General features: G+C 39.9%; 1 protein-coding gene across 2 annotated transcripts in view; it reads left to right on the forward strand.

Annotated features, from left to right (window-relative positions):
• Window positions 1–18,268, forward strand: part of LOC134336721 (1,25-dihydroxyvitamin D(3) 24-hydroxylase, mitochondrial) — a 52,846-nt gene extending 34,578 nt beyond the window's left edge. For both annotated transcript variants that reach the window (XM_063031136.1, XM_063031126.1), the window contains exons 7-12: window positions 3,337–3,482; window positions 5,239–5,405; window positions 8,638–8,716; window positions 12,031–12,228; window positions 12,333–12,446; window positions 17,255–18,268. In XM_063031136.1, the coding sequence (XP_062887206.1) occupies window positions 3,337–3,482; window positions 5,239–5,405; window positions 8,638–8,716; window positions 12,031–12,228; window positions 12,333–12,443 (701 nt within the window). In that variant the 3' untranslated portion in view covers window positions 12,444–12,446; window positions 17,255–18,268. The remainder of the gene's footprint in view (window positions 1–3,336; window positions 3,483–5,238; window positions 5,406–8,637; window positions 8,717–12,030; window positions 12,229–12,332; window positions 12,447–17,254) is intronic.
• Window positions 18,269–25,942: the final 7,674 nt, after the last annotated feature.

Below are 25,942 nucleotides of genomic sequence, written 5' to 3' on the forward strand. Positions count from 1 at the left end.
AGATGCTGGAAATTCAAGCAACACACGCAAAATGCTGGTAGAACATAGCAGGCCAGGCAGCATCTATAGGAAGAAGTACAGCAGACGTTTCGGGCCGAGACCCTTCGTCAGTCGATCTGACGAAAGGCCTTGGCCCGAAACGTCGACTGTATCTCTTCCTATAGATGCTGCCTGGCCTGCTGTGTTCTACCAGCATTGTGTGTGTGTTGACAAAATTATAATTATGATTTCTGAACTTGGTAATCTAGTGAATCTAGTGGCATCTAGAAACTTACCAGAATCTAAACACGATCAGAAAAGCCAACAAAATGCCACAAAATGCTTTTTGCTCAAGATAACCATTGATTGCAACTCAATGGTTTGCAGGAGTAGAAACAAGTAGCAGCTCTGTTTAATATGCAGCCTTTTTTTTTAACCTGTTTTGGAGAAGGGGGAAAAACGTAGAGTGAAAAGGGATATTAAAATACTCAATGGAACAGAATTGATTGTGCATTTCCTATGTGAGAGGATCCTGTGACCTGTTCCCAGATGTTGTAAGTAAAACATCTACATTTAAACCAACACACATAAAATGCTGGAGCAACTCAGCAGGTCAGGCAACATCAAATGATTTTAATATATAGTCAACGTTTTGGGCCCAGACCTTTTCTTCAGAACTGGGAAGGAAGGGGTAAGATGCCAGAATAAAAAGGTGGGAATTCTACAAACATTTGTACATTTAAATTATGCTTTATCAAGAATTTATTTTTCATATATTTCATATTTAAAGGAAATGCATGCTCTAGCACAAACCTATGTCTACCTCTTTCCTTTCAACTCAACTTCACCCCTTGTCACTTCCTCCAACCCAATCCCAGGCATCACTTGTGAAATGAGAAAAAGACAGGGTATGACTTACCATTTCAATTTGAAGGTTCTTTATAAGAATTGGGAACAGATCTTGAATATGAAATGTAAACTTAGCTTCTCTTTTCATAGATGCTTTTTGACAGCTGAGTGTTTCCAGCATCTTCCGTTCTGTCTTCAGGTTTCTAGTACCTACACTGCTTTGATTTTCATTCACTTGTAAGGAGGGATGGAAAAAAGGCTGGCATGAAGAGGTGGAGATTAGGGGGTAGATTAAAGAGGACATCAAGATATAAAGCTCGGGTATGCTCAAGGAGGCCAGATGTTAGGAGTTGGGATGCTCAGCAATAAAATGGAGAGAGATGATAGATCAGGGAATGACTAAGAGTTTTGAGTTGTTTGGAAGTGATTCATTGGAAAGATAGGTCAAAAATACTAGATAGGTTTCTCACTTTATCTACTATGTTCCAAGATGGATGCTGTGCATTGCCGTGGCAGTGCCCCTCCTCCACCCCTGATAAATGCTTTCTGGCAAGTTTTCCTGCAACATGGAGTAAGGATATCTAACTGTGGAAAGTGTTAAGGTGATTCATGACAGGAAGTGCTGGGTGAAGTCTGCTAAGCAAAAACAATTTTCTCCTGATTTAATTGGTTCAATTGTATATTAATAAAAAAGCTCAGAAAAATCAAAATTATAAGTTGGGATGAAGGCCATATAGCCCAGCAGTTGAATGACCAAGTGTATATACTCATAAGCGTCCTCTAACTTTACTTCTTGTACCATCATTTTCAATTCCTTATTCCTCTTCCTCTAACTTTTCCTTAAAGTGCACCTACATTAGAGAGAGAGAACAAACAAGCAAATAAATTGACATGTGAAAGCTATGAAATTGATATGTAAAAGCTGGGAAATACTGGCCGGAACTGAGATCTGAAACCTAAAGCAGAAAGCTGGAAATGCCCAACAGAGCAAGCAAAGGCTGTGGAGTGAAATTTAAAAAAATAGAGTTCCTATTACAGATGGATAACCTTGCAGCAGAACTGGCCAATTCTAACACTAAAAGAGAAAGTAAATGATATGAAATTGTACATTGGCCCTTGCTGGAACAGTACAGGAGGCAACTGAAAGTTCACTTTGAAGTAGAATGAAATGCTAAATTGAGAGGCAACTGGAAAATTAGGGTTGCTCCTGCAGATTGGATGAAGAAACTTCACCAAGTAGTCACCAAGTCTGTATTTAGTTTCTTCAATGTGGTGGAGACAATTGCAATGCTCTACATTGGAAAATGTGCAGATGAAATATTATTTCACTTGACAGAATTGTTTGGATTGCTGGGTAGGGGTCAGTTCTGCTGTAAGGTTATTCATCTGCAATATTAACACAGTACATTTCCCCTCTTCATACACTGCCTGATTTTTTGGATATTTACCACAATTTGCTTTTTGCTTTAACTCTCAGCAATAGCTTTCAGCTGCAATTCACAACTTTAAAATTTGCTTTTTTCCCCTGTCTCAATCTAAATGCCTTCATTAATCTGTCAACTAGACAGGTCTGTAAGCAGTAAGATCAGCTGTGGTTTCCCCCTTTAAGATATATTCCTTCATCCTATCCAACCCTATCCCACCCTTTCTGAAAATAAAGGCTAGTTTGTTTTCTTCCTTTCCCAGATCAAATGGACTTTGACCTGAAATATTTCCAGAGATGCTGCCTCCCAACTCAGTGTTTCCAGTGTTTTCCATTTTTATTTCAGATATCCAAAATCTACTTTTTTGTGATGTATATTTAAAAGGAAACATAGAAACATAGAAAACCTACAGCACAAAACCTACAGCTCAAAGTTGTGCCGAACATGTCCCTACCTTAGAAATTACTAGGCTTACCTATAGCCCTCTATTTTTCTAAGCTCCATGTACCTATCCAAAAGTCTCTTAAAAGACCCTATCGTATCTGCCTCCACCACCATTGCAGGCAGCCCATCCCACGCACTCACCGCTCTCTGAGTAAAAATCTTACCGCTGACATCTTACCCCTGACCTACTCCCCAGCACCTTAAACCTGTGTCCTCTTGTGGCAACCATTTCAGCCCTGGGAAAAAGCCTTTGATTATCCACACGATCAATGCCTCTCATCATCTTATACACCTCTATCAGGTCACTTTTCATCCGCCGTCGCTCCAAGGAGAAAAGGTTGAGTTCACTTGGACATATACTTGAAATGCCAGGACTTTAGGGCAAACAATATGGAGCTAGGAAGCAGGAAAACTCTCATTCAACTGGTACAATGAACAGAATAGCTTCTTTTGGTTTTAAGGGCGATGCTATGTTCAGATTTGAAGGCCATGAGAAAGATGTCTGAAAGTATCTGAAGTCAATCAGAAACAGTGTTTATGCCTAAAGATTACTACTAAAATAATAATTTGTATATTCACCTACCTAATGTTCTTGAAGATGCATTTATAATTTATGCTTTCTATGTACATAATTTTGCAGCAAAATGTTACATTGATGGAAGACTGAACAGTGACTCATCCTGCCCTGCCAATGACTTCCTCTCAGACATCTACAATGACAGTAAACTATCAAGAAAAGAGCTATATGCTACCATCACTGAGCTCCAGATTGGAGGAGTGGAGACGGTAAATATACTAACCAAAGTCCATATGCTACTTTTGAGAATGAAAGTTCTTGCTCAGAACTAAATTGAAAGAAAGCTCTTAGTTACAGTTGCTGCATATCACCTTGACTTAGTGGAAGCTATCACAATTTTGAATCAGAACAATAATTTCCTGCTATTTTCCAAGCCCTGAACACACAACCTAAGCATGACTGTTTAAAAAGGAGTAAATTAAATATTGATAAAGGTCAATGGAAAATTGAGACCATGACTGGACATCTGTCACATTGCCTGTGAATTTCATGGCCAGGTCTTGGTAAAATTAAATCAGTGAACTGCCAACACCAACTGAGCAAATGTTCACCTTATTGAGGAAGTTGTGTAATGGAAATCTGGCAGATTCTCCATTGAACAACATCAACAGGATAAATAGTTTTGACTGACTCCTACTTATTCCTACAATTCTAAGCAAGGTGCACAGAGTAATGATCAGCAATAGGACATTTTTGTGAGCCAGGTTATCCATTCATGTTTCACTAAAACCTTGAAAGGTAAAGCACAATTCAATTTTTCTAGACCAGGTTCCAATCATATCTTTATGGTCTTCTGATTAGCTTGAAAAACAAAAATATGCAGATGTTAGATATCTGAGATAAAAGCAGAAAATTCTGAAAATGCTCAGCAGGTCAGACAGCATCTGTGGGGAGAGAAATTATTCTAATATATCTAATCAATATTTTTCATAATGAATTATCAACATATGTCTGTATCTGACAGCTATCATTATTAAGTGGGAGTATATTTACTTCAAGTATACGAAATTATATTATTAAATACATAGTATTTATATTGTTAAATATATTTTGTGTGGATCCTCAAAGCAGAATTGGTACTGTTGTATTCTGAATAATTGTGCTGGGAATTAATGATACAAATCCATCCCTTGTTTCAGTAATTCGAGTGTATAGCAACAATTACTTAAATTTTATTTATGCTAACTATCATATTGTAACTTGCAAAGAAATTGAGGTTAACAGCAATTACCTTCAGTTTTAGAGCCACTCTGCTTTAGTTGTAGCGATCTGTACATCTTTATAAAGTTAACAGTAATTAGCTTCAGTTTTGAGAGCCACCCTGCTTTTATTGCAGTGATCTGTACCTCTTTCTAAGGTTAACTCATGAGCTAAAAATAAGCAAGCTGAAGATCTCTGACCTAGGTAGTATTGAGCCTTAAATGGTCAACTCGAATCTGCTTTTGATATAACAAATCCTAAAATAATATCCGGAAATTAGATTCATCAAGCTTATGTTAAATAGGATCTGACTGTAATGCACATGTGTAATGTAAATTTAAGCACCAAATACACCATCTGATATGACATTTACTACCTTGATGTACTAGATCTTGTCTTTAATAAAGGATATTTAGTTGATAATCCTAACCTTTGTAAGTGGCAACACTAAAAGAACTTACAGATATCGCCAGTGACGTTACTAATGATTTAGTGATATTTAGTTTGGAAGGCAGTTCCGGTAGATTTCAAGGATTATGTAGAATATTCTCAAACATTTTATCACTCCATATAACCATGATTACATTTTGTGAGAAGTTACAAAGTGGCTCTCACATGTCTAAAGCTTCAACATAAGATAAGTTATATTTTTAAATTAGAAGAAAGATCCCTTTTTAAATGTTGTAACTTGCAACTATTAATGAGGAAATGAATATGAAGTCAATTGAAGAAAATTACCACTCTCTACTTTCTTTTACATCAAAGACTGCCAACAGTTTGCTATGGGCCATTTTCAATCTCTCTCGCAATACCAAAGTGCAAGAAAAACTTAATGAGGAACTGCTGCGTGTGCTACCTAAAAACCAAACTCCAACTGCAGAAGATATTAAGAAACTGCCCTACCTGAAAGCTTGTCTGAAGGAGTCTATGAGGTTTGATTGCATCACTTGTTATTTAATTGCTTTGAACTCCCTGCTGAAATTGTTAGCATCAAATCATTTTTTGAAATATGTTTGTTATGCATTAAATCCCAGTTAAGAAACTCCTGTGGTTAGAAACTCGTATTGAAAAAACACAGAGCTTTTCCTCAATCTAATAAACAGACCATAAAGCCCCGTTTTAATCTGGTTGATAGCACATACAATATGAAACAGTACAACACAGGAACAGGCCCCTCTGACCTGCAGTGTTGAGCTGAACTAATTAAACTAGCATTCAAATGCTTAAATTAACTAATCCTTTCTACCTACACAATGTCCATATCTTTTCATTTCCTGCATATTCACATGCCTCCATCACATTTGCCTCCACCAACACCCTAGATAGCGTATTTCAGGCACTTCCCACTCTCCATGTAAAATTTGCCTTGCATATCTCCTCTGAACTTATCCCCTCTCATGTTAAATACATACCTTCTGGTGTTGGATATTTTCAATTTTGGAAAAAGATACCAGCTATCCATGCCATTCCAGAGAAAACAGTCCAGTCTGTCCAGCCTCTCTTTGCAGCACACCTGCCTTCTAATCCAGACAGCATCCCGCTACACCTCTTCTGCATCCACTCCAAACCCTCAACATCCTTCCTGTAATGGGCCAACCAGGATGCAATATTCCAAAAGTAATCCAACTAGAGCTTTATAAAGCTGCAACAAAACTTCCGGTTGCCTGAACTCACTTCCTCAACTAGTAAAGGCAAGCATGGCATATGTCTTCCTTACCACTCTATCAAACTGTGCAGTCACTTCCAGGGACTGACGAACTTGGACATCTCTGCAGGGTAACATTGTTATGGGTTTTGGCTTTATCAGTGTACTTTCCCTTTACATTTCATCTCTCAAAGTGCAGCACTTCAAAGTCAGCTGGGTTAAATGCCATCTGCCATTTCTCAGCCCATATCTCTAACTGATCTATGTCCTGCTGAATTCTTTGACAGTCTTGCACACTATCCTCAACACCACTAATATTTGTATTGTCTGCAAACTTGTAATGTATTGAGTTTGCTGACCACAAAGTTATAAATTCAAATGAAGATCTTAAGCCCTTTCTGATATAAATAGCTACATATACCCTCACTGAAGGGCAGTTATACTGTAGCTACCTACTTTTCAAAGACTAGTGCACTTTCCTTTTTATCCTCAACAGTGAGTTTAGCTGCCAATACTCTCTATTTGAGTACTGTGTCCCCTTTCCCTACCAAGGAGGAGATTCTTCCAGCTAAGAGTAGTTTAAACACAGTTCATTTACTTTTAGTGATAAACGGTTAAATTTAAACAAAATTCTTAAAACACATTTAAAACTCACAGAGGATTTTCTATCTTATGAAAGATTTCCAAATTACAAACCATTTTTAAAATACAAAGGATTTCCAAAACAGGTTAACAAGATATACCAATGATGCAGACAAATTATCAGTCACAGAAATCAGCAGCAGAGGAATGGATTCTAGTTCACTCCATGTCTCTAGCAATCTTCTTGATGTTCCTTACCCCATTGAAAATAAACCTGACTGCTCCCTACATTCTCTGCCAGTAACTTCACACATTTGATATCTTTTTCAGATATCTTTTCACAGAGATCATCTAAAAGCTTCTGGGGTCAGAGTTCCTAGGTACCTACAATTAATTCTGTGAAACTGACTCTTTGAATACTGTATACAACATTTCCAACTTCTAAATAGATCAGCTATTTGATATGCTAAATGATAATAACAATCTGGTCTGCAAGCTTCCTTGAACTAAGTAACAACTAGTGTTGTCTGGCTTGATACAACCTTAATTAAAATAACCCATTGTCTTACACAGCACCCCTTCAGCAATTAGCCTCATGCTGTGGGCCAACAAATCTGCTCATAGTCAACACTTGTTTGCAAAGCTGTCCTTTTAATTTCAAACTGATTACTGCTCGCCATTTGCACCAAGAACTGAAGATTGGCTCCTATTTACAAGAGGCTGAACAAAGAATATTGGTTGGAAGTGTAACTTACTCAAAAGCAACGCTTTGATCTTTAGAAGTTCTAGCTGCTGTGTTTAGAAAGCTGAACTTGACAAAAAAAGAAAGGCCCCCAACCTTATTCACCACCCATTTGGTTTTCATCCCGGTTATTTAACAACGGAGGTCCCATTTGGATACCCGCAGAACACCACTGAACTTTATGACTGGGAACTTTACAGAATTATGAATGGAAACAATTTGATCATAAAATTTATTATTTCAGAGCAGCTATAATAAATTACTTAATTGTTTCAAAAATAGTAGATATTTAGTTTATAATTGCTCAATTTATAGTGTAACTCTCGCTTCGGCTAGTGGCTTAAAATAGGAGATGATAGCTCCCGGCCCGGCCAAACTTAAGAAATCTCGTTTGGGTGGATGCTGCGCGATGTGTCCCCTGTTACAAATCAGTACCACAAAATAACAAGCAGTACACAAAATGTGATTAAACGATTGAGCTTTATAATTCTTAATTTGACCATATGGTTAGTAAAGAAAACAAAAAAAGAAGAGGGCCCATTCTCATGAAACAATCTAATGTGCAATGTTGGAGCTCACTGATAAGGCCGTTCGTCCACCATCGACCTCCTCTGAGCATCGCTGACCTTCAGACCCTTGCTCCAAGTCCACTCTGTCCGGCGGTCTACCAACTCTCTCCATTCACGTCTTCTGTCCTCATCTCTCCCCAGCAAAAGACCGCGAATTCCCGGTTCCCAGACACACAAGAAAGAACAACATCCCGCTCATTGACTAGCATTCCCCGTTATCTCTAGTCATAACCTAAACATTGCTGCTACAGAGAAACCATTACCTCAGCAGTGGAACATTACAGAAAAGCCATTATATTAGCAGTGAAACCTTACAGCGTATAATAGTTTATAAATTGAGCAATTTTGAATTGAAAGTTTTGTTTTTGCAAATTATGAAATGAAATTGGTTTTGCTTATATTATTGTACTTTTGGTTGTAATCATTTATATTCAGTTTTTAACAGAAGACCTGAAGAAGTTTACTATCTTTATCGTGATAAAGATGGCACCTTCATCTTCACTCCAAATAATTTATTGTATATATTAAAATTTAAGAACTGTTTTTAATTTTTGTGATTTTAACGATCTTAGTAAATATACAAAATGCCTCAGTAAAATAATTTCTTGCAACAAATATTTGTTTAGAATTACTCCTTCTGTGCCCTTTACAAGTCGGACCTTGGAAGAAGAAATCGTCCTTGGTGACTATCTGCTGCCTAAGGGAGTAAGTATACAGAAAAATTGTAGATACGCACCAAGAATGTAACATTCAGTAGCTTCAATTAGCTCTGATTTTGTCACAGTACTAAATTATTGATCATTCAATATTTTTAAGGAGCTTTCATATTACAGTAAGTGATAAAAGGCAGAATCTGACCACAGGCCATCATTTTCCTGACCTACCCTGCCACACCAATCAATTTTTGGTAACACTGTCAAGAATTTAACTTGCACCTAAATTGGCCAAACCAATTCAGCAACAATACTGAGGAGGGAGCAGAATCAGGTTTATTATCACCAGCATGTGACATGAAATAATAATAATAAATAAAATACAACATAATAAATAAACAAGTAAATCAATTACATATATTGAATATGTTTTTTAATGTGCAAAAACAGAAATACTGTATATTAAAAAAAAGTGAGGTAGTGTCCAAAACTTCAATGTCCATTTAGGAATCGGATGGCAGAGGGGAAGAAGCTGTTTCTGAATTGCTTGAGTTTGTGCCTTCAGGCTTCTGTATCTCCTGCCTGATGGTAACAGTGAGAAAAGGGCATGCCCTGGGTGCTGGAGGACGTTAATAATGGATGCTGCCTTTCTGAGACACCGTTCCCTAAAGATGTCCTGAGTACTTTGTAGGCTAGTGCCCAGGATGAAGCTGACTAGATTTACAACCTTCTGCAGCTTCTTTCAGTCCTGTGCAGTAGCCCTTCCATACCAGACAGTGATGCAGCATGTCAGAATGCTCCCCACGGTACAACTATAGATGTTTTTGAGTGTATTTGTTGACATGCCAAATCTCTTCAAACTCCTAATAAAGTATAGCCGCTGTCTTGCCTTCTTTATAACTACATCGATATGTTGGCACCAGGTTAGATCCTCAGAGATCTTGACTCCCAGGAACCTGAAACTGCTCACTCTCTCCACTTCTGATACCTCTATGAGGATTGGTATGTGTTCCTTCATCTTACCCTTCCCGAAGTCCACAATCAGCTCCTTCATCTTACTGACGTTGAGTGCCAGGTTGTTGCTGTGGCACCACTCCACTAGTTAGCATATCTCACTCCTGTACGCCCTCTCATCACCCACCCGAGATTCGACCAACAATGGTTGTATCGTCAACAAATTTGTAGATGGTATTTGAGCTATGCCTAGCCACACAGTCATGTGTATACAGAGAGCAGAGCAGTGGGCTAAGCACACACCCCTGAGGCACGCCAGTGTTGATCATCAGCGAGGAGGATATGTTATCACCAATCTGCAGACTGTGGTCTTCCGGTTAGGAAGTCAAGGATCCAATTGCAGAGGGAGGTACAGAGGCCCAGGTTCTGCAACTTCTAAATCAGGATTGTGGGAATGATGGTATTAAATGCTGAGCTATAGTCAATGAACAGCATCCTGACATGGGTGTTTGTGTTGTCTAGATGGTCTAAAGCCGTGTGGAGAGCCATTGAGATTGCATCTGCTGTTGACATTTTGTGGCAGTAGGCAAATTGCAATGGGTCCAGGTCCTTGCTGAGGCAGGAGTTCAGTCTAGTCATAACCAACATCTCAAAGTATTTCATCACTGTCAATGTGAGTGCTACCAGGCAATAGTCATTAAGGCAGCTCACATTATTCTTCTTTGGCACTGGTATAATTGTTGCCTTTTTGAAGCAAGTGGGAACTTCTGCCCGTAGCATTGAGGGGTTGAAAATGTCCTTGAATATTCCCGCTAGTTGGTTGGCACAGGTTTTCAGAGCCTTACTAGGTACTCCAGGTATTCCTGCAGTATGTGTGATATGACTTTTTGGATTAATATGTTGATCAAACAATCGGAAAATAACTTATTCTAGATTAGTTATCGTGCAATCAGAAAGGTTGGTTAATAATCCAGGGTATAGGATTGGCATTGGCTAAAAGTTAAGGAATGCATGTAGGAATAACAACTATTATATTATAACCCTACCAGGTGTAAAAATATAAAGCAATTATGCTGTCAAAAGAAGTTAAGGACTGCATTAGATCTAAAGGAGTTTCAAATAGGAAAGCCTGACAAAGTGGCAGACTTGGGGACTGGAAGCAGTCTAAAATTCAGCAAAAGAGGACAACGAAAGTGATTAAAGTGATTAAGAGAGCAATAAGTACAGAATGATAATAAACCCAGGAAACATTAAAGTAGATTGCTTTTACAAGTGTTTGAAAAGAATATTAGTGAAACCAAATGTAGAACCCTGCTGTCAAATACAGGCCAGTCATAATAGAGAACAGAGCAATTAAACAAATTTAGGGAAACAAACATTCCCCCCCTTCCTCTATTCCCAACTCTAACTTTTATCTCCACTCACCTGCCTATTACTCTCCCCCAGGTCCCCCCCCCCCACCTTCCCTTTCTTCTGTGGTCCACTCTCCTCTCTTATCAGATTCCTTCTTTTCCAGGCCTTGACCTTTCTTTCCCACCCACCTAGCTTCACCTATCGACTTCCAGCTAGCCTCCTTCCCCTCCTTCCCACCTTTTTATTCCGGCATCTTCCCTCTTCCTTCCCATTCCAGAAGAAGAGAATCGACCCAAAACGTTAACTGTTTATTCATTTCCATAGATGCTGTCTGACCTGCTGCATTCCTCCAGAATTTTCTGAAGTTGTCTTGGATTTCCGGCTTCAGCAGAATTTATTGTATTTATAATTAAATTTTAAAAAGTTTTGTCTTCACAGAGGAAGACACCAATAATCTTATAAAAATGTTAGGGAATGATTAATCTAATGAAAGTGCAGATGAGGAGGAACTATAGGAAATGAGTTAGAAAATATTACTGAAGAACTAGAACCTGATCTTTGCATTCTCAGATATTAAAGGGCCAAGTTATGGAAATAGTGAATTCATTGGTTATCATATTCCAAAATACTATATATTATGGAATGAATTACATTTATTCCTCTCCATAAATGCTGCCTGATTGACTTCTTCCAGCATTGTGTGTGTGTTGATCAAGATTTCCAGCATCTTGTGTCTATATTTCCCTGTTTTGTTTACTCCCAAATATGGTTCTGATGCTCCCTCCCCAGAAAAAAAAACACAGCAGATGCCCAGGTAGACATATAGGAATTTTACACACCCTTTCTGAATCATTTAACCCCCACTTCAGAAAGAGCGAAAGAACAACTACTCCTAATATAACGGTTTAGTACTGCATTGTGTGGATGATGTGTGAACCTTCAGGCCCATTTACATTTACTATATATCATGGAACTGAGAGTCCAAAAGGCTATTTATTGCTTTTCAGAACAGCTTTATATCAAAAATAAAGGGTGATGTGGCCATTCTTTATCTTACAGACTAATTTAATGATAAGCTATCACGCGTTAGGATGGAATGAAGAATATTTTGATGATGGAATGCAGTTCAAACCTGAGCGCTGGCTACAGGATAAGGATAAAATCAATCCTTTTGCTCACGTTCCATTTGGGATTGGAAAAAGGATGTGTATAGGCCGGCGGCTGGCAGAATTGCAGATTCAGTTGGCTCTCTGCTGGGTAAGTTGTGTGTGCTGATTATTGACATTGGTCCAGTTTTTGCTTAAATGTAACACATAGCTATGGGAATGCCATTTTCAAATTGGAATATTTTTTCACTGCAGCTGGTACAAAGGTACAGAATAGTGGCAACTGATGAAGATAATGTGGAAGTACTGCATTCTGGGATAATGTTGCCAAATCGTGAGATCCCTGTTGCGTTCCACAACCGTTAAAAGGTACATTCACAATTGTTTTTGATTTTTTTATTCAATAACTTCCTTTTTGGTTTCCCCCTTTTTCTCTCTGTGCCTTGTGAATCAATCCTATACACTCTTCACTATGTCATATGAACAAACTGTAATAATATCTGAGAAGTGAACCCCCCCCGACACTCCTGTATGTGCATTGTGAAGCAATCTCTTAGCCATTCTGTATTTTGTGAACCAAGTCCTTTCATTGCTCTATGTACTAATCCCAAACACATTTCTTTTGTATTGAGAAGTGACCCCTTTCTGAAAAATATATATACTATGAACTAATCCACTCCTTTCTTTTCTATGTATTGTGAATCATTTTCTTCTAGACCAATATGTGCATTGTAAACTAAGTACTTATAGTTCTCCCTTTTTAGTGAACCAATTCCTGACACACCTATCTGTGTATTGTGAACCTAGCCCTTTCTGAGAAATGTGAACTAATCACTTCCTCTCTCTTCTGTGCATTGTGAAAAAAGGCGGTATACTCTTCTCCATGTAATAAACCAGTTTCTGACACACCTCTCCGTGAATGCTGATTGAATCTCTTACACTCATCTATATAGCAACACACATCAAAGTTGCTGGTGAACGCAGCAGGCCAGGCAGCATCTGTAGGAAGAGGTGCAGTCGACGTTTCAGGCCGAGACTCTTCGTCAGGACTAACTGAAGGAAGAGTGAGTAAGGGATATTTGAAAGTTGGAGAGGGAGGGGGAGATCCAAAATGATAGGAGAAGACAGGAGGGGGGGGGGAATAGAGCCAAGAGCTGGACAGGTGATAGGCAAAAAGGGATACGAGAGGATCATGGGACAGGAGGTCCGGGAAGAAAGACAAGGCGGGGGGGGACCCAGAGGATGGGCAAGAGGTATATTCAGAGGGACAGAGGGAGAAAAAGGAGAGTGAGAGAAAGAATGTGTGCATAAAAATGAGTAACAGATGGGGTACGAGGGGGAGGTGGGGCCTTAGCGGAAGTTAGAAAAGTCAATGTTCATGCCATCAGGTTGGAGGCTACCCAGACGGAATATAAGGTGTTGTTCCTCCAACCTGAGTGTGGCTTCACCTTTACAGTAGAGGAGGCCGTGGATAGACATGTCAGAATGGGAATGGGATGTGGAATTAAAATGTGTGGCCACTGGGAGATCCTGCTTTCTCTGGCGGACAGAGCGTAGATGTTCAGCAAAGCGGTCTCCGCTAAGGCCCCACCTCCCCCTCGTACCCCATCTGTTACTTATTTTTATGCACACATTCTTTCTCTCACTCTCCTTTTTCTCCCTCTGTCCCTCTGAATATACCTCTTGCCCATCCTCTGGGTCCCCCCCCTCCTTGTCTTTCTTCCCGGACCTCCTGTTCCATGATCCTCTCGTATCCCCTTTTGCCAATCACCTGTCCAGCTCTTGGCTCCATCCCTCCCCCTCCTGTCTTCTCCTATCATTTTGGATCTCCCCCTCCCCCTCCCACTTTCAAATCCCTTACTCACTCTTCCTTCAGTTAGTCCTGACGAAGGGTCTCGACCTGAAACGTCGACTGCACCTCTTCCTACAGATGCTGCCTGGCCTGCTGCGTTCACCAGCAACTTTGATGTGTGTTGCTTGAATTTCCAGCATCTGCAGAATTTCTGTTGTTTGCACTCATCTATATATTCTGAATTGATTTGTTCTACCATATTATCTTTTGTGCATTGTGAAACAATGCAAAATATGACTGCCTGTGTTTTGTCATCCAATCTCTGATCCTCCTGTATTCATTTACAATACATAAACAAGACACTCTTGTCTGTGTGTCTGTGTTTTATAAACTAAACTCTAGATGTCCTGAAAATTGGAACCAATCCTTGAAATACCTGTTACCGCATTGAGAAACAGTCCACAATAATGCTTATGAACCTGTTGTGGGAGTGTAAGGGTGATACAATTTAGCTTGTGCCTTACATTTTATTTTTCTTCTCTGCTTATTTTTCCAAATGGGATTAGTAAACCACTGGAGTTAACTTTTTTATTTACAATTACTGAAGTGACCCCCAGCACCCTTCACATTTTACCTTATAACCAAGCTATATGATTGAGTATTAAGCTAACTTGAGCATTACCATCAAGTTTTAACAAATAACACTTCCATGAAATTATATTTTAACTGGGTTTAGAAACATTATATGAATGAAAAATATTGTTAATAAACAAGTCAGCCCCTTTGTCAACAGTCAGTCAGTCAGTCAGTGGGTGCCGTCCCAAAACCGGGGTTGGCAGCTATGCACCTCCATCTTCTTCGATCTTGCGACAGCACCGAGTACAGCCTCTCCTCTAGTTTGTTCTTGCTGGCCGCCTTGGCACTGCCTGCCGCCACCCCCGCCAAACTCAAGCCCTAGGCCGTGTCAGCCTCCAGACGCAGCTGCTTCTTCAAGCTCGGCCCTTCCTTGGGTGGAGGCCTTGGGCAGGTCCAGGCACACGGTGCAGTGCCCAAGTTCATCATGTCTCTTCTAACTAAGTGCATGGCATACGATTCGTAGGTACATGGTGAGGCTTTACTCTCTTCTACGGAAGGTGGCCATTGGCTCACAAGGAGCTCATCCGCTCTTTGTCAAGTCCTTTTTTTTTCAGTCCTGCTGGGTGTCCTCACACCCTCCTCACCAGACTAAGTCCGGTGGGGGAGCCGGCCCAAGTCGTCGACCACTCAACCACAGCCCCCGGCAACAACTAGGATCTCAATAAATGGTGGAATAGTCTCAAATGCCCCTTCTCATGTTTTCATGTTTGCAAAGCACAAATGATCTCCTTACAGTTTAGTGTGAGAAATATAGATCAAAAGTAACACCCTCAATTCAGTCCTCTAAACAGACTTCAGTGTTTTGATACAATAACTCAAGTAGGAGACACAAGAGACTACAGATGTTGGAAGTCTGGAGCAACACACAAAACACGGGAGGAACTCAGCAGGTCAAGAAGCATTTACGGAGGAAAATTAAGAGTTGATGCCTTAGGTTGAGATCCTTCATCTGGATGGGAAGCGGGGGGGATGGCTGGTATAAAAGGTGGAGGGAGCAGATGGAGCAAGTTCTGGCCAGTGATAGGTGGGTTGATAGAGAGATGATGGTGATAGGAGACTGAGGTCAGAGGCTGGGAGGTGACAGCCAGGTGACAAAGGAATAAAGAGGTTGGAATCTGATAGGGGAGGACTGTAGACCACTGAATATGGGGGGGATGGTAGGGAGGAGGAACAGTTGGAGGAGTGTGTGGTTGATGGGCAGTTGGAGAATTTGGGAAAGGGAGAAGAGATAGGGTTGTATAAGTCAGCTGGATCAGGAGGAGATAGCAAAAAAGCTGGAAAAGGGCAAGAGAGAAGCAGTTATAGGAAGTTTGAGAATTCAACATCCATGCCCTGAGGTTGGAGACTGCCCAAGCAGAGTATGGAGGTGTTATTTATCTAACTGGTGTTTATCATTGACCTGGAAGTGGTGTTGATGTGGGAATGTGAAGTGGAAATAAAATAGCTGGAAAGAGGAGATCATAACTGGCAAAGCAGATGGAGCCAAAATTCTCAGCGCGGTGGGCCCCAACCTGTGCCCTTTCTTAGTGATGTAGAGGGGCTGCACCTTGAACATTAGATTAATTAAATAACATCAAGGGAAAGACTGCTTCACCCAGAAGGACTGCTTATGGCCTTGATTGGTTGTGAAGGACGAGGTGTAGGGCTAGTTGTAACACTTTGCAGATTTATAGGGACAGATTTCTGAGGAGGGAGGCTGATCAGATAAGGGAGTCACAAAGAAAGTAATCCCTGTAAAAAGTGAAGAGGGGAGAGGAGAGGAGAAGTGATATGTGCAAGTGGTGGGATCCTGTTGGACATGACAGAAGCTACAAAGAATGATAGGTTAGATGCGTAGGTTAACATGGTGGTAGGTGAACGGCAAAATCTGGGAAATGGAGGAGATGTGGATGAATGCTCCTTCTTAGATGCCTTTGATTGGAAGGGCTGATCATTTAGAATAGATGTAGACACAGGGGAACTGAGAAAAGGGAATGGTGTCTTTGCAAGTGACAGGGTGAGAAAAGTTGAAATAAAGGTAGATGTAGGAGGGATTGGATTTATAGAAGATGTTTGTGGACAAACTGTCTTTGGAGATGCAGACAGAGAGATCAAGAAAGGGGAGAGAAGTGTTGGAGATGGACCAAGTGAATTTGAAGATGGGGTAGAAGTTAATAGAGAAGTTGATGAAATTGATGACTTTGCATGGGTTCAGAAGCAGACATTAATGTAGCTGAGAAAGAGTTGTAGAGCATTCCCAGATTAGGTTTGAAACATGAATTGTACCATATAGACAATGAAAATGTAGGCATAGCTGTAACCCCATATGAGTGCTCGTGGCTATTCCTTTGGTTTGGAGAAAGTAAGAACAACTACATTAGTTATATTTCTTCCCACATCTCACCTTCACTTGTCATTTAAAGCTGAAAAATGTTACTGTTATTTATCCAGAGTTGGAAACAGAGTTAGAAACAACTGTAATTAAACAGCACTGAAGGATTTTTTTCATGGATATTTTGTAAGTGGCTTGATGTGACAAGAATGTCGAGGGTAAGGTCAAGAGAACTTACTCTGTTTAAAATAATGCACTGCAAAGTAAATAGTTATCTAAAAATTCATCCTGGTCAGTAGCATTAAACACATCATGACGTAAATGAGCATAATTAGAAGGCTTTCAATAATTCAGTTTGTAATTGGATAATTTATGTTCAATTATCTCTGTGCTATAACTATAATAATCACATCAGCTCATAGACTTTTTTCTTTTCAGGAGCACCTTGATTGTTCGAGCGCACAGCCAACCCTACGCTCTTGTTAACCCCGACATTTTATAATCAGTCAAAAAGGCATCACAAGGCCAAAAGAATGTTGTGGGAGTGGAAGGATTACAACACTTTTTCTGACTCACAGACGATTACAGTCTACACCTGGTCTGATAAGAAATTTAGTAATGCAACCTTATTTTGACAGACCCATTCACTGAGTAATAGCCTTACATACTGTACATATTGTAAAGAAATACAACGTGATATTTGATGCTTAATATTCTGTAAAGTTATAATGTATTATACACGTCTGTATGTAAAAACATATAAAGTAAGGGTTTTCAAATAACCAGAAGAAACTCTCTCCATGAAACCTTGTGTCTGTGCCAGTACTCTGCAAACAAACTGTCCACACAGACCGGGTTGTTTTTAGGTGGATTTGTGTTGTTGCTATAAACAGCAGGTGTTAGACAATCTACACATTGTAAATCTGCTAGATGAAGGAAGGATTTCAGACAGAGAATACCTGTTTTTTTTTCTAGATTAACTAGAAAAATTGCAGCAAGTATAGCTGATGTAGAAATTCACCTTCAAAGGTAGTGATAAACAGGATGTATCACATTGAATTCAATATTCAATTGTGCCTATGAAATGTAAATCCAACCGTGATGTACAATATGAGATCAAAGTTATTCCTCCCACTCTGTATTGTTATATAGGGCGAATCCCTCCTCCGCTTTCTTTGTTATATTTAATTATGTAAATACCATAGATATTAATTAAACTGCAAATTTATACATCAAATCAATATTTACGTCCTTGTTTAAATCCTGAAGTCTGCTGATAAATTAACATTTATGCCTGTTTGTGTTACATATAAAATTGCACTCAATTTAAAATCCAATTTAAAAGTTAAAGGCATTTTCTGATGTATTAGTCAATCATAGAACTGAAACAAATTTTACTGCCTGACTTGGGAAAAAAACAATATGCTAATAAAAGATAATAAGAACAATTTATTAAGTACTTAATAATTCTTTTAATTCCTTTTAGTTACTTATTCATGATGTTTGAAACAGAATCATTAATCCCTTCGGCTCACCATCCATTCTGATCATTAAGCACCCATTTACACCAATCACACTTTATTCTCCCCACGTTCAATCAGCTCCTCAAGAATCCACCACACATCTATACACTGGGATCAATTTACTGTGGCCAATTAGTCCACCAACCTGCATATCTGGAAAGAGGAAGAGATCTGGAGGAAACTCAGGAAGAAAATTCAGGGATTGAGATAAACTCAGTCACAGGGAGAATATACAAACTCTGAGCACTGAAAAATTTGTAGCAATTCACATCCAAAAGAAAATTGAACGAAATTGGGCTCTGATGCATTTAGTATTACAGGTTACAAGTGAACGTGCATCTCCAAAATGTGCCTGTGAATTGCATGTGTCTCATTAGGCCAAACCATGCTGTTATGTCACATGGCTAAAAAATAAACATATCCTTGCCTGTAAAGACTTTGCAAAGCATCTCCTAGAAGATACAGATGTGGAAGAAGGTCTTGTGTTTAGGTGAGACTAAAGTGGAACTTTTTGCCTGCAACTCTAAGCAGTATTTGTGGCATAAATCTAATACTGCACATCAGCCAGATAACATCATCCATAGTGTAAAGTATGGTGGAGGTAGCATCATGCTATGGGGATACTTTTCAACAGGAGGGACTGGACATCTGGTGGGAAGATGAATGCTGAGAAATCCTGGATAAAAACCTGCTAGCCTCTGCCAGAAGTTCGTTTTGCAGCAGAACAATGATCCAAAGCACACTGCCAGAGCAATCATGGAGTGGCTTCAAATGAAGAAAATTGAGTCCTTGAGTGGCCCAAGCTGATTGAATATCTCTGGCAAGACCTCGAGATTGCTGTCCACCGCAGCTTCCCAACTAACCTGGCACAGCTTGAGCAATTTTGCAAGGAGGAATGGGCAAATCTGGCACCAAAACATTGTGCAGAGCTAATAGAGACTTATTCAAAAAGACTACTGGCTGTAATAGCTGCGAGAGGTGGTTCAACAAACTACCAAGCAAAGGGGGATGAATAATTTTGAGTTGCTGGCATCTCAGTTTTTAAATTTTTAGTTTTCATGCTTTACAATTTTCCCTGTTTTTTTGGACTTTATTGTGAAAAAAGGAATATGTGATTCAGTTAAATTGATCAAAATCCCTGGTTGTAATACTCATTTATGCGAGTAAAGGGTTGGGGCTGAATACTTTCACAAGGTTGAATACATTTACATGGCACTGTAGGAAACTTTATTACATTACTCCAGTTCTACAGCTATGCAAACTCGTACATGATCTATAATGGAAGGTTTTCTTTAAGAATAAATCTTTTAGACTCAATTTGCAAATGATCCAATGGCTGTGTTTTAAAAATAAAGGTGTCCAAGTAACAAATATTTTATAAACAGATAATTCCCAAACATGAAAAAATCTGAAGATGCTGGAAATCCAAGCAACACACAAAAAATGCCAGAGGAACTTAGCATGTCAGGCAGCATCTATGGAGAAGAGCAAACAGTCGACGTTTCTGGCCGAGATCCTTCATCAGGACTTGAAAAAAATGAGAAGTCAGAGTAAGAAGGTGGGGAGAGGGGAGGAAGAAGTACAAGGTGGTAGGTGATAGGTGAAACCGGGAGAGGAAAAGGGGTGAAGTAGAGAGCTGGTAAGTTGATTGGTGAAAGAGATAAATGACTGGAGAAGGGGAAATCTGATAGGAGAGGGTAGAAGCCCACGGAAGAAGGGAAGTGGGAGGAACACCAGAGGGAGGTGATAGGCAGGTAAGAAGATAAAGTGAGAGAGGAAAAAGGGAATGGGAATGGTGAAGTGGGGAGGGGACTGGAAGGCATTACCGAAAGTTCAAGAAATCAGTGTTCATGCCATCAGGTTGGAGGCTACTCAGGTGGAATATAAGGCTTTGCTCCTCCAACCTGAATGTGGACTCATAGTGGCAGTAGAGGCGGCCATGGACTGACGTGTCGGAACGTGAATGGGAAGTACAATTGAAATGGATGGCCACTGGGAGATTCTTCTTTTTCTGGAGGATGGAGCATAGATGCTTGGTGAAGTGATCTCCCAATCTACGTCAGATCTCACTGTTATACAGGAAGCTATAACGGGAGTACCGGATATAGTAGATGACCCCAACAGACTCACAGGATTAGTTGTCAAAATAAAACATTAGGATGAAAAAAAGTCATATCAGAAATTGGCAGATATAATTTCACAGCATTTATAAGCATCTCATAACATCGAACATAGAAAGATACAACACAGCCACAGGCCTTTATAACATCAAACATAGAAAGATTCAACAAAGACACAGGTCCTTTTTGACCCAACATGCCTGTGTTTTTCATAAACTAATCCCATCTGCCAGCTCATGGTTGATATCCTCCATTCCTCACTGATTCATGTGCTTGTCTAACTCCCTCCTAAGCATTGCTGTTATATCTTGTTCCACCATCTTCCATGGAAGGACATTCCAAGGACCTAGCACTCAATATTTTAAAAAAAATTACTTCATAGATCTCCTTTAAACTTTCCCCCTGTCAGCTTAACCCTATACCATCTAGTAATTGACATTTCGATGCTGGGATAAAAGGCTGTCTACCCTCTCTATTTGTTTAATATACTTTTATTATGTTGCCTCTCAGTCTCTGACACTTGAGAGAAAATAATCCAAGTTAGTCCAACCTCTCCTTCAAGTAATACCCTCTAATCCAGTCACCACCATGGTGAAATGCTTCTGCACCATCTTTAAGATCTCCACATCTTTCCTGTAATGACAATCAGAACAACACAAAATAATTGAAATGTGGCTTAACCAAAGTTTTATAAGCTGTAACATGACTTTCCTATTTTGATACTCAATACCCCAATCAAACAATTAAAAGCTATGATGTCATATGCTTCTTTAGCACCCTATCTACTTGTGTTGCCATTTTCAGGAAGCCATGGTCTTGCACCCCAAGATCCCTCTGTACATCAATGCTCCCAAGGATCCTGCCATGGATTGTATATTTTCCTCACGTATTTGACCTCCCAAAATGCAACACCTCACACTTGTCCAGATTAAACACTATCTGCCTTTTCTCCACTCACGTTTCTAATTGATCTATGTCCTGATCTATCTATTGATAACCTTCCTCATTATCCATGGTTATCCTGCAACATCTGACTGGACGCAGACTTCCAGGCAGACTAATACTCCAGCATTATTATCCTCTGTCTTCTATGGAATTCAATATACCTAGTCTTCTGAGATCCAATGTGTTTTTATCTTCTGGATTAGTCAGCCATGAGGGAACTTGTCAAACATTTTACTAAAGTCCAGGTAGACAACGTTCACAGTCCTACCTTTATCAGCCATCTTTATTACATCCTTGAACAGCTCAATCAGGTACATAAGACATGATGTCCCCTGCGCAAAGCCATGCTAACTATGCTAAGAAATTTCTCCTCTCTCTAATTTTGTGTGCAGATCAATTTCTATTTTCCGGGGAGCCATTCATTGTGTTGAGATTTTATTTTAATCCTAGCTAAATATTTGGATATTTTAAGCCAACTGCATCAAAATTGACACAAGGCTAAAATGGAGCCAGACAAGAAGTGACCCTGAGGCAGGTTAAAATGATTCTAAGATCATAAACATATATCTCAAACTTACTTTGGCATCATCATGTCCTTTTATAACTATCCTATTAATGTGAATATGGTAATTGTTGAATGTGATCATATTTATGTAATTCATTCGTTTTCTATACAACATGTCTAAGAATTCCATTTTGGCACACCACACCGTGTATTGTCTTGTTGATTTAAATTGCCCTCAGGAATTCATCATTCAAATTATGAAGTTATTCTGGTTATAAAATGAGGCAGATGTAACTTTACTAGCCTATTGACAGCTGGTAAACAAGCTTTTAGAAGTGTTAGATGTGATTCTAATACTAATATCAATCAGTACAAGAGATGGAGAGTCAAATGGCATTGCCCACAAATGATGATCAGCAAGTGATAAGAGTCTGCCGTAGTGTCAGCCAGCCAATCTCAAGTCAAGAGTTTGGAAGTTGTGTGGTTCATTGCCTAGTGGCGAAGATGTAACTGTAGCAAGATGGTGTGTATTGGGTGACCATATTGGCAAAATACTTCTTGTTTAGTACAACAGCAAATGCATAATTTGCATACCTGAAGTTCTGGATGGTAAATTATGACAACAGGTTAAATAAAAATGGCTCATAGTCCCTTAAACTTAGACAAATTTGGTCCCACTAAATATCTTAAGATGTCAAAAATGTTCAATAAATAGTGTACATTTCCTTTTCTCACAACATCTGTCCACTGAGTGTCTGACAATTGACAGAGCACAACCATCAATCAGTCCCATTCTCACACATTCTTACACAATTCATTCTCTCACATATCTACATTTCAGCTTGATTCATCTACGTTAGGGGCAATTTACAGTAGTCAATTATCCTAGTAAAATGACTTTTGACATGGGGAGCAGCACCCAGGGAAACCTATGTAGTTGCAAGAAAAAATGTGTAAAGTCACCAGACATCAAGATTATTCCTGGGTTGCTGGAACCTTGACAGAGCAGCGCTACTTGTTTCAACGATGTATCTTCCATTACAGAGCTAAAGAACTACCATTTAAGAAGGAAATCAGGGAGAACTTCTTCCACTCAAACAATAAAAATAATTTGGAATTCTGCCTTGTAGATCAGGGGTTCCTAACTTGGGGTCCATGGACCTCTTGGTTTATAAGACCATAAGAACATAGGACAAAGGAGCAGAAGTCAGCCATTTGGCCCATCGAGTCTGCTCCGCCATTTTATCATAAGCTGATCCATTCTCCCATTTAGTCCCACTCCCCCGCCTTCTCACCATAACCTTTGATGCCCTGGCTACTCAGATACCTATCAATCTCTGCCTTAATTACGCCCAATGACTTGGCCTCCACTCCTACCCGTGGCAACAAATTCCATAGATTCACCACCCTCTGACTAAAAAAATTACTTTGCATTTCTGTTCTGAATAGGCGCCCTTCAATCCTTAAGCCATGCCCTCTCATACTAGACTCCCCCATCATGGGAAACAACTTTGCCACATCCACTCTGTCCATGCCTTTCAACATTCGAAATGTTTCTATGAGGTCTCCCCTCATTCTTCTAAACTCCAAGGAATACATTCCAAGAGCAAACAAACATTCCTCATATGTTAACCCTCTCATTCTCGGAATCATTCTAGTGAATCTTCTCTGTACCCTCTCCAACGTCAGCACATCCTTTCTTAAATAAGGAGACCAAAACTGCCCACAGTACTCCAAGTGAGGTCTCACCAGCACCTTATAGAGCCTCGACATCACATCCCTGCTCCTATACTCTATTCCTCCAGAAATGAATGCCAACATTGCATTCGCCTTCTTCACTACCGACTCAACCTGAAGGTTAACCTTAAGGATATCCTGTACGAGGACTCCCAAGTCCCGTTGCATCTCAGAACTTTGAATTATTTCCCTATTTAAATAATAGTCTGCCAGTTTATTTCTTCTGCCAAAGTGCATAACCATACACTTTCCAATATTGTACTTCATTTGCCACTTCTTTGCGCATTCTTCCAATCTATCCAAGTCTCTCTGCAGACTCTCCGTTTCCTCAGCACAACCACCACCTCCACCTATCTTCGTATCATCAGCAAACTTAGCCACAAAGCCATCTATTCCATAATCTAAATCGTTGATATACAATGTAAAAAGAAGCGGCCCCATCGGGGACCCCTGTGGAACACCACTGGTAACCGGCAGCCAACCAGAATAGGATCCCTTTATTCCCACTCTCTGTTTCCTGCCAATCAGCCAATGCTCTATCCACGTATGTAACTTTCCTGTAATTCCATGGACTCTTATCTTGTTAAGTAGTCTCATGTGTGGCACCTTGTCAAAGGCCTTCTGAAAATCCAAATATACAACATCCACTGCATCTCCCTTGTCTAGCCTACTGGTAATTTCCTCAAAAAATTGTAATAGGTTTGTCAGGCAGGATTTTCCTTTAAGGAATCCATGCTGAGTTCTGCCTATCTTGTCATATGCCTCCAGGTACTCTGTAACCTCATCCTTGACAATCGACTCCAACAACTTCCCAACCACCGATGTCAAGCTAACAGGTCTATAATTTCCTTTTTGCTTCCTTGCCCCCTTCTTAAATAGCAGAGGGACATTTGCAATCTTCCAGACTTCCGGAACCATGCCAGAATCTATCAACTTCTGAAAGATCATCGCTAATGCCTCCGCAATCTCCACAGCTACTTCCTTCAGAACACGCGGGTGCATTTCATCTGGTCCGGGAGATTTATCTACCTTTAGACTATTCAGCTTCCTGAGTACTTTCTCTGTCGTAATTGTGACTGCACACACTTCTCTTCCTTGCCACCCTTGTGTGTCCAATATACTGCCGATGTCTTCTTCAGTGAAGACTGATACAAAATACTCGTTCAGTTCCTCTGCCATCTCCTTATCTCCCTTTACAATTTCTCCAGCTTCATTTTCTAGTGGTCCTATATCTACTCTCACCTGTCTTTTACTCTTTATATACTTGAAAAGCTTTTAGTATCCTCTTTGATATTATTTGCTAGCTTCCTTTCATAGTTAATCTTTTCCCTCTTAATGACCTTCTTGGTTTCTTTTGTAAGGTTTTAAAAACTTCCCAATACTCTGTCTTCCCACTAATTTTTGCTTCCTTGTATGCCCTCTCCTTTGCTTTAACTTTGGCTTTGACTTCTCTTGTCAACCATGGTTGCATCCTTTTTCCACTCGAAAATTTCTTCTTTTTTGGAATATACCTGTCTTGCACCTTCCTCACTTCTCGCATAAACTCCAGCCACTGCTGCTCTGCTGCCTTTCCCACCAGTGTCCCTTTCCAGTCAACTTTGGCCAGTTCCTCTCTCATGCCACTCTAAATTCCTTTACTCCACTGAAATACTGACACATCAGATTTCGGCTTCTCTTTTTCAGATTTCACAGTGAACTCAATCATGTTATGATCACTGCCTCCTTAGGGTTCCTTCACCTCAATCTCTCCAATCACCTCCGGTTCATTACATAATACCCAATGCAGTACAGCCGATTCCCTAGTGGGCTCAACAACAAGCTGTTCTAAAAAGCCATCTTGCAGAAATTCTACAAATTCTCTCTCTTGAGATCCAGTGCTGACCTGATTTTCCCAATCCACTCACATGTTAAAATCCCCCACAATTATCATAACACTGCCCTTCTGACAAGCCTTTTCTATTTCCAGCTGTAATTTGTAGTCCACATCCCTGCAGCTGTTTGGAGGCCTATAAATAACTGCCATCAAGGTCCTTTTACCCCTGCTATTTCTTAGCTCAACCCATAAAGATTCTGCACCTTCCGATCCTATATCACCTCTTTCTAATGATTTAATATCATTTCTTACCAATAAACCCATGCCTCCCCCTCTGCCTACCTTCCTATCCTTGGACGTTCAGCTCCCAGAGACATGCATCCTTTAGTCAGGTCTCACTGATGGCCACAATATCATACCTGCCAATCTGTAGCTGTACGACAAGATCATCCACCTTATTCCTTATGCTGTGTGCATTTAAGT

This window comes from Mobula hypostoma, chromosome 2 (assembly GCF_963921235.1).
Source record: "Mobula hypostoma chromosome 2, sMobHyp1.1, whole genome shotgun sequence".
In the NCBI taxonomy this organism is placed as follows: domain Eukaryota; kingdom Metazoa; phylum Chordata; class Chondrichthyes; order Myliobatiformes; family Myliobatidae; genus Mobula; species Mobula hypostoma.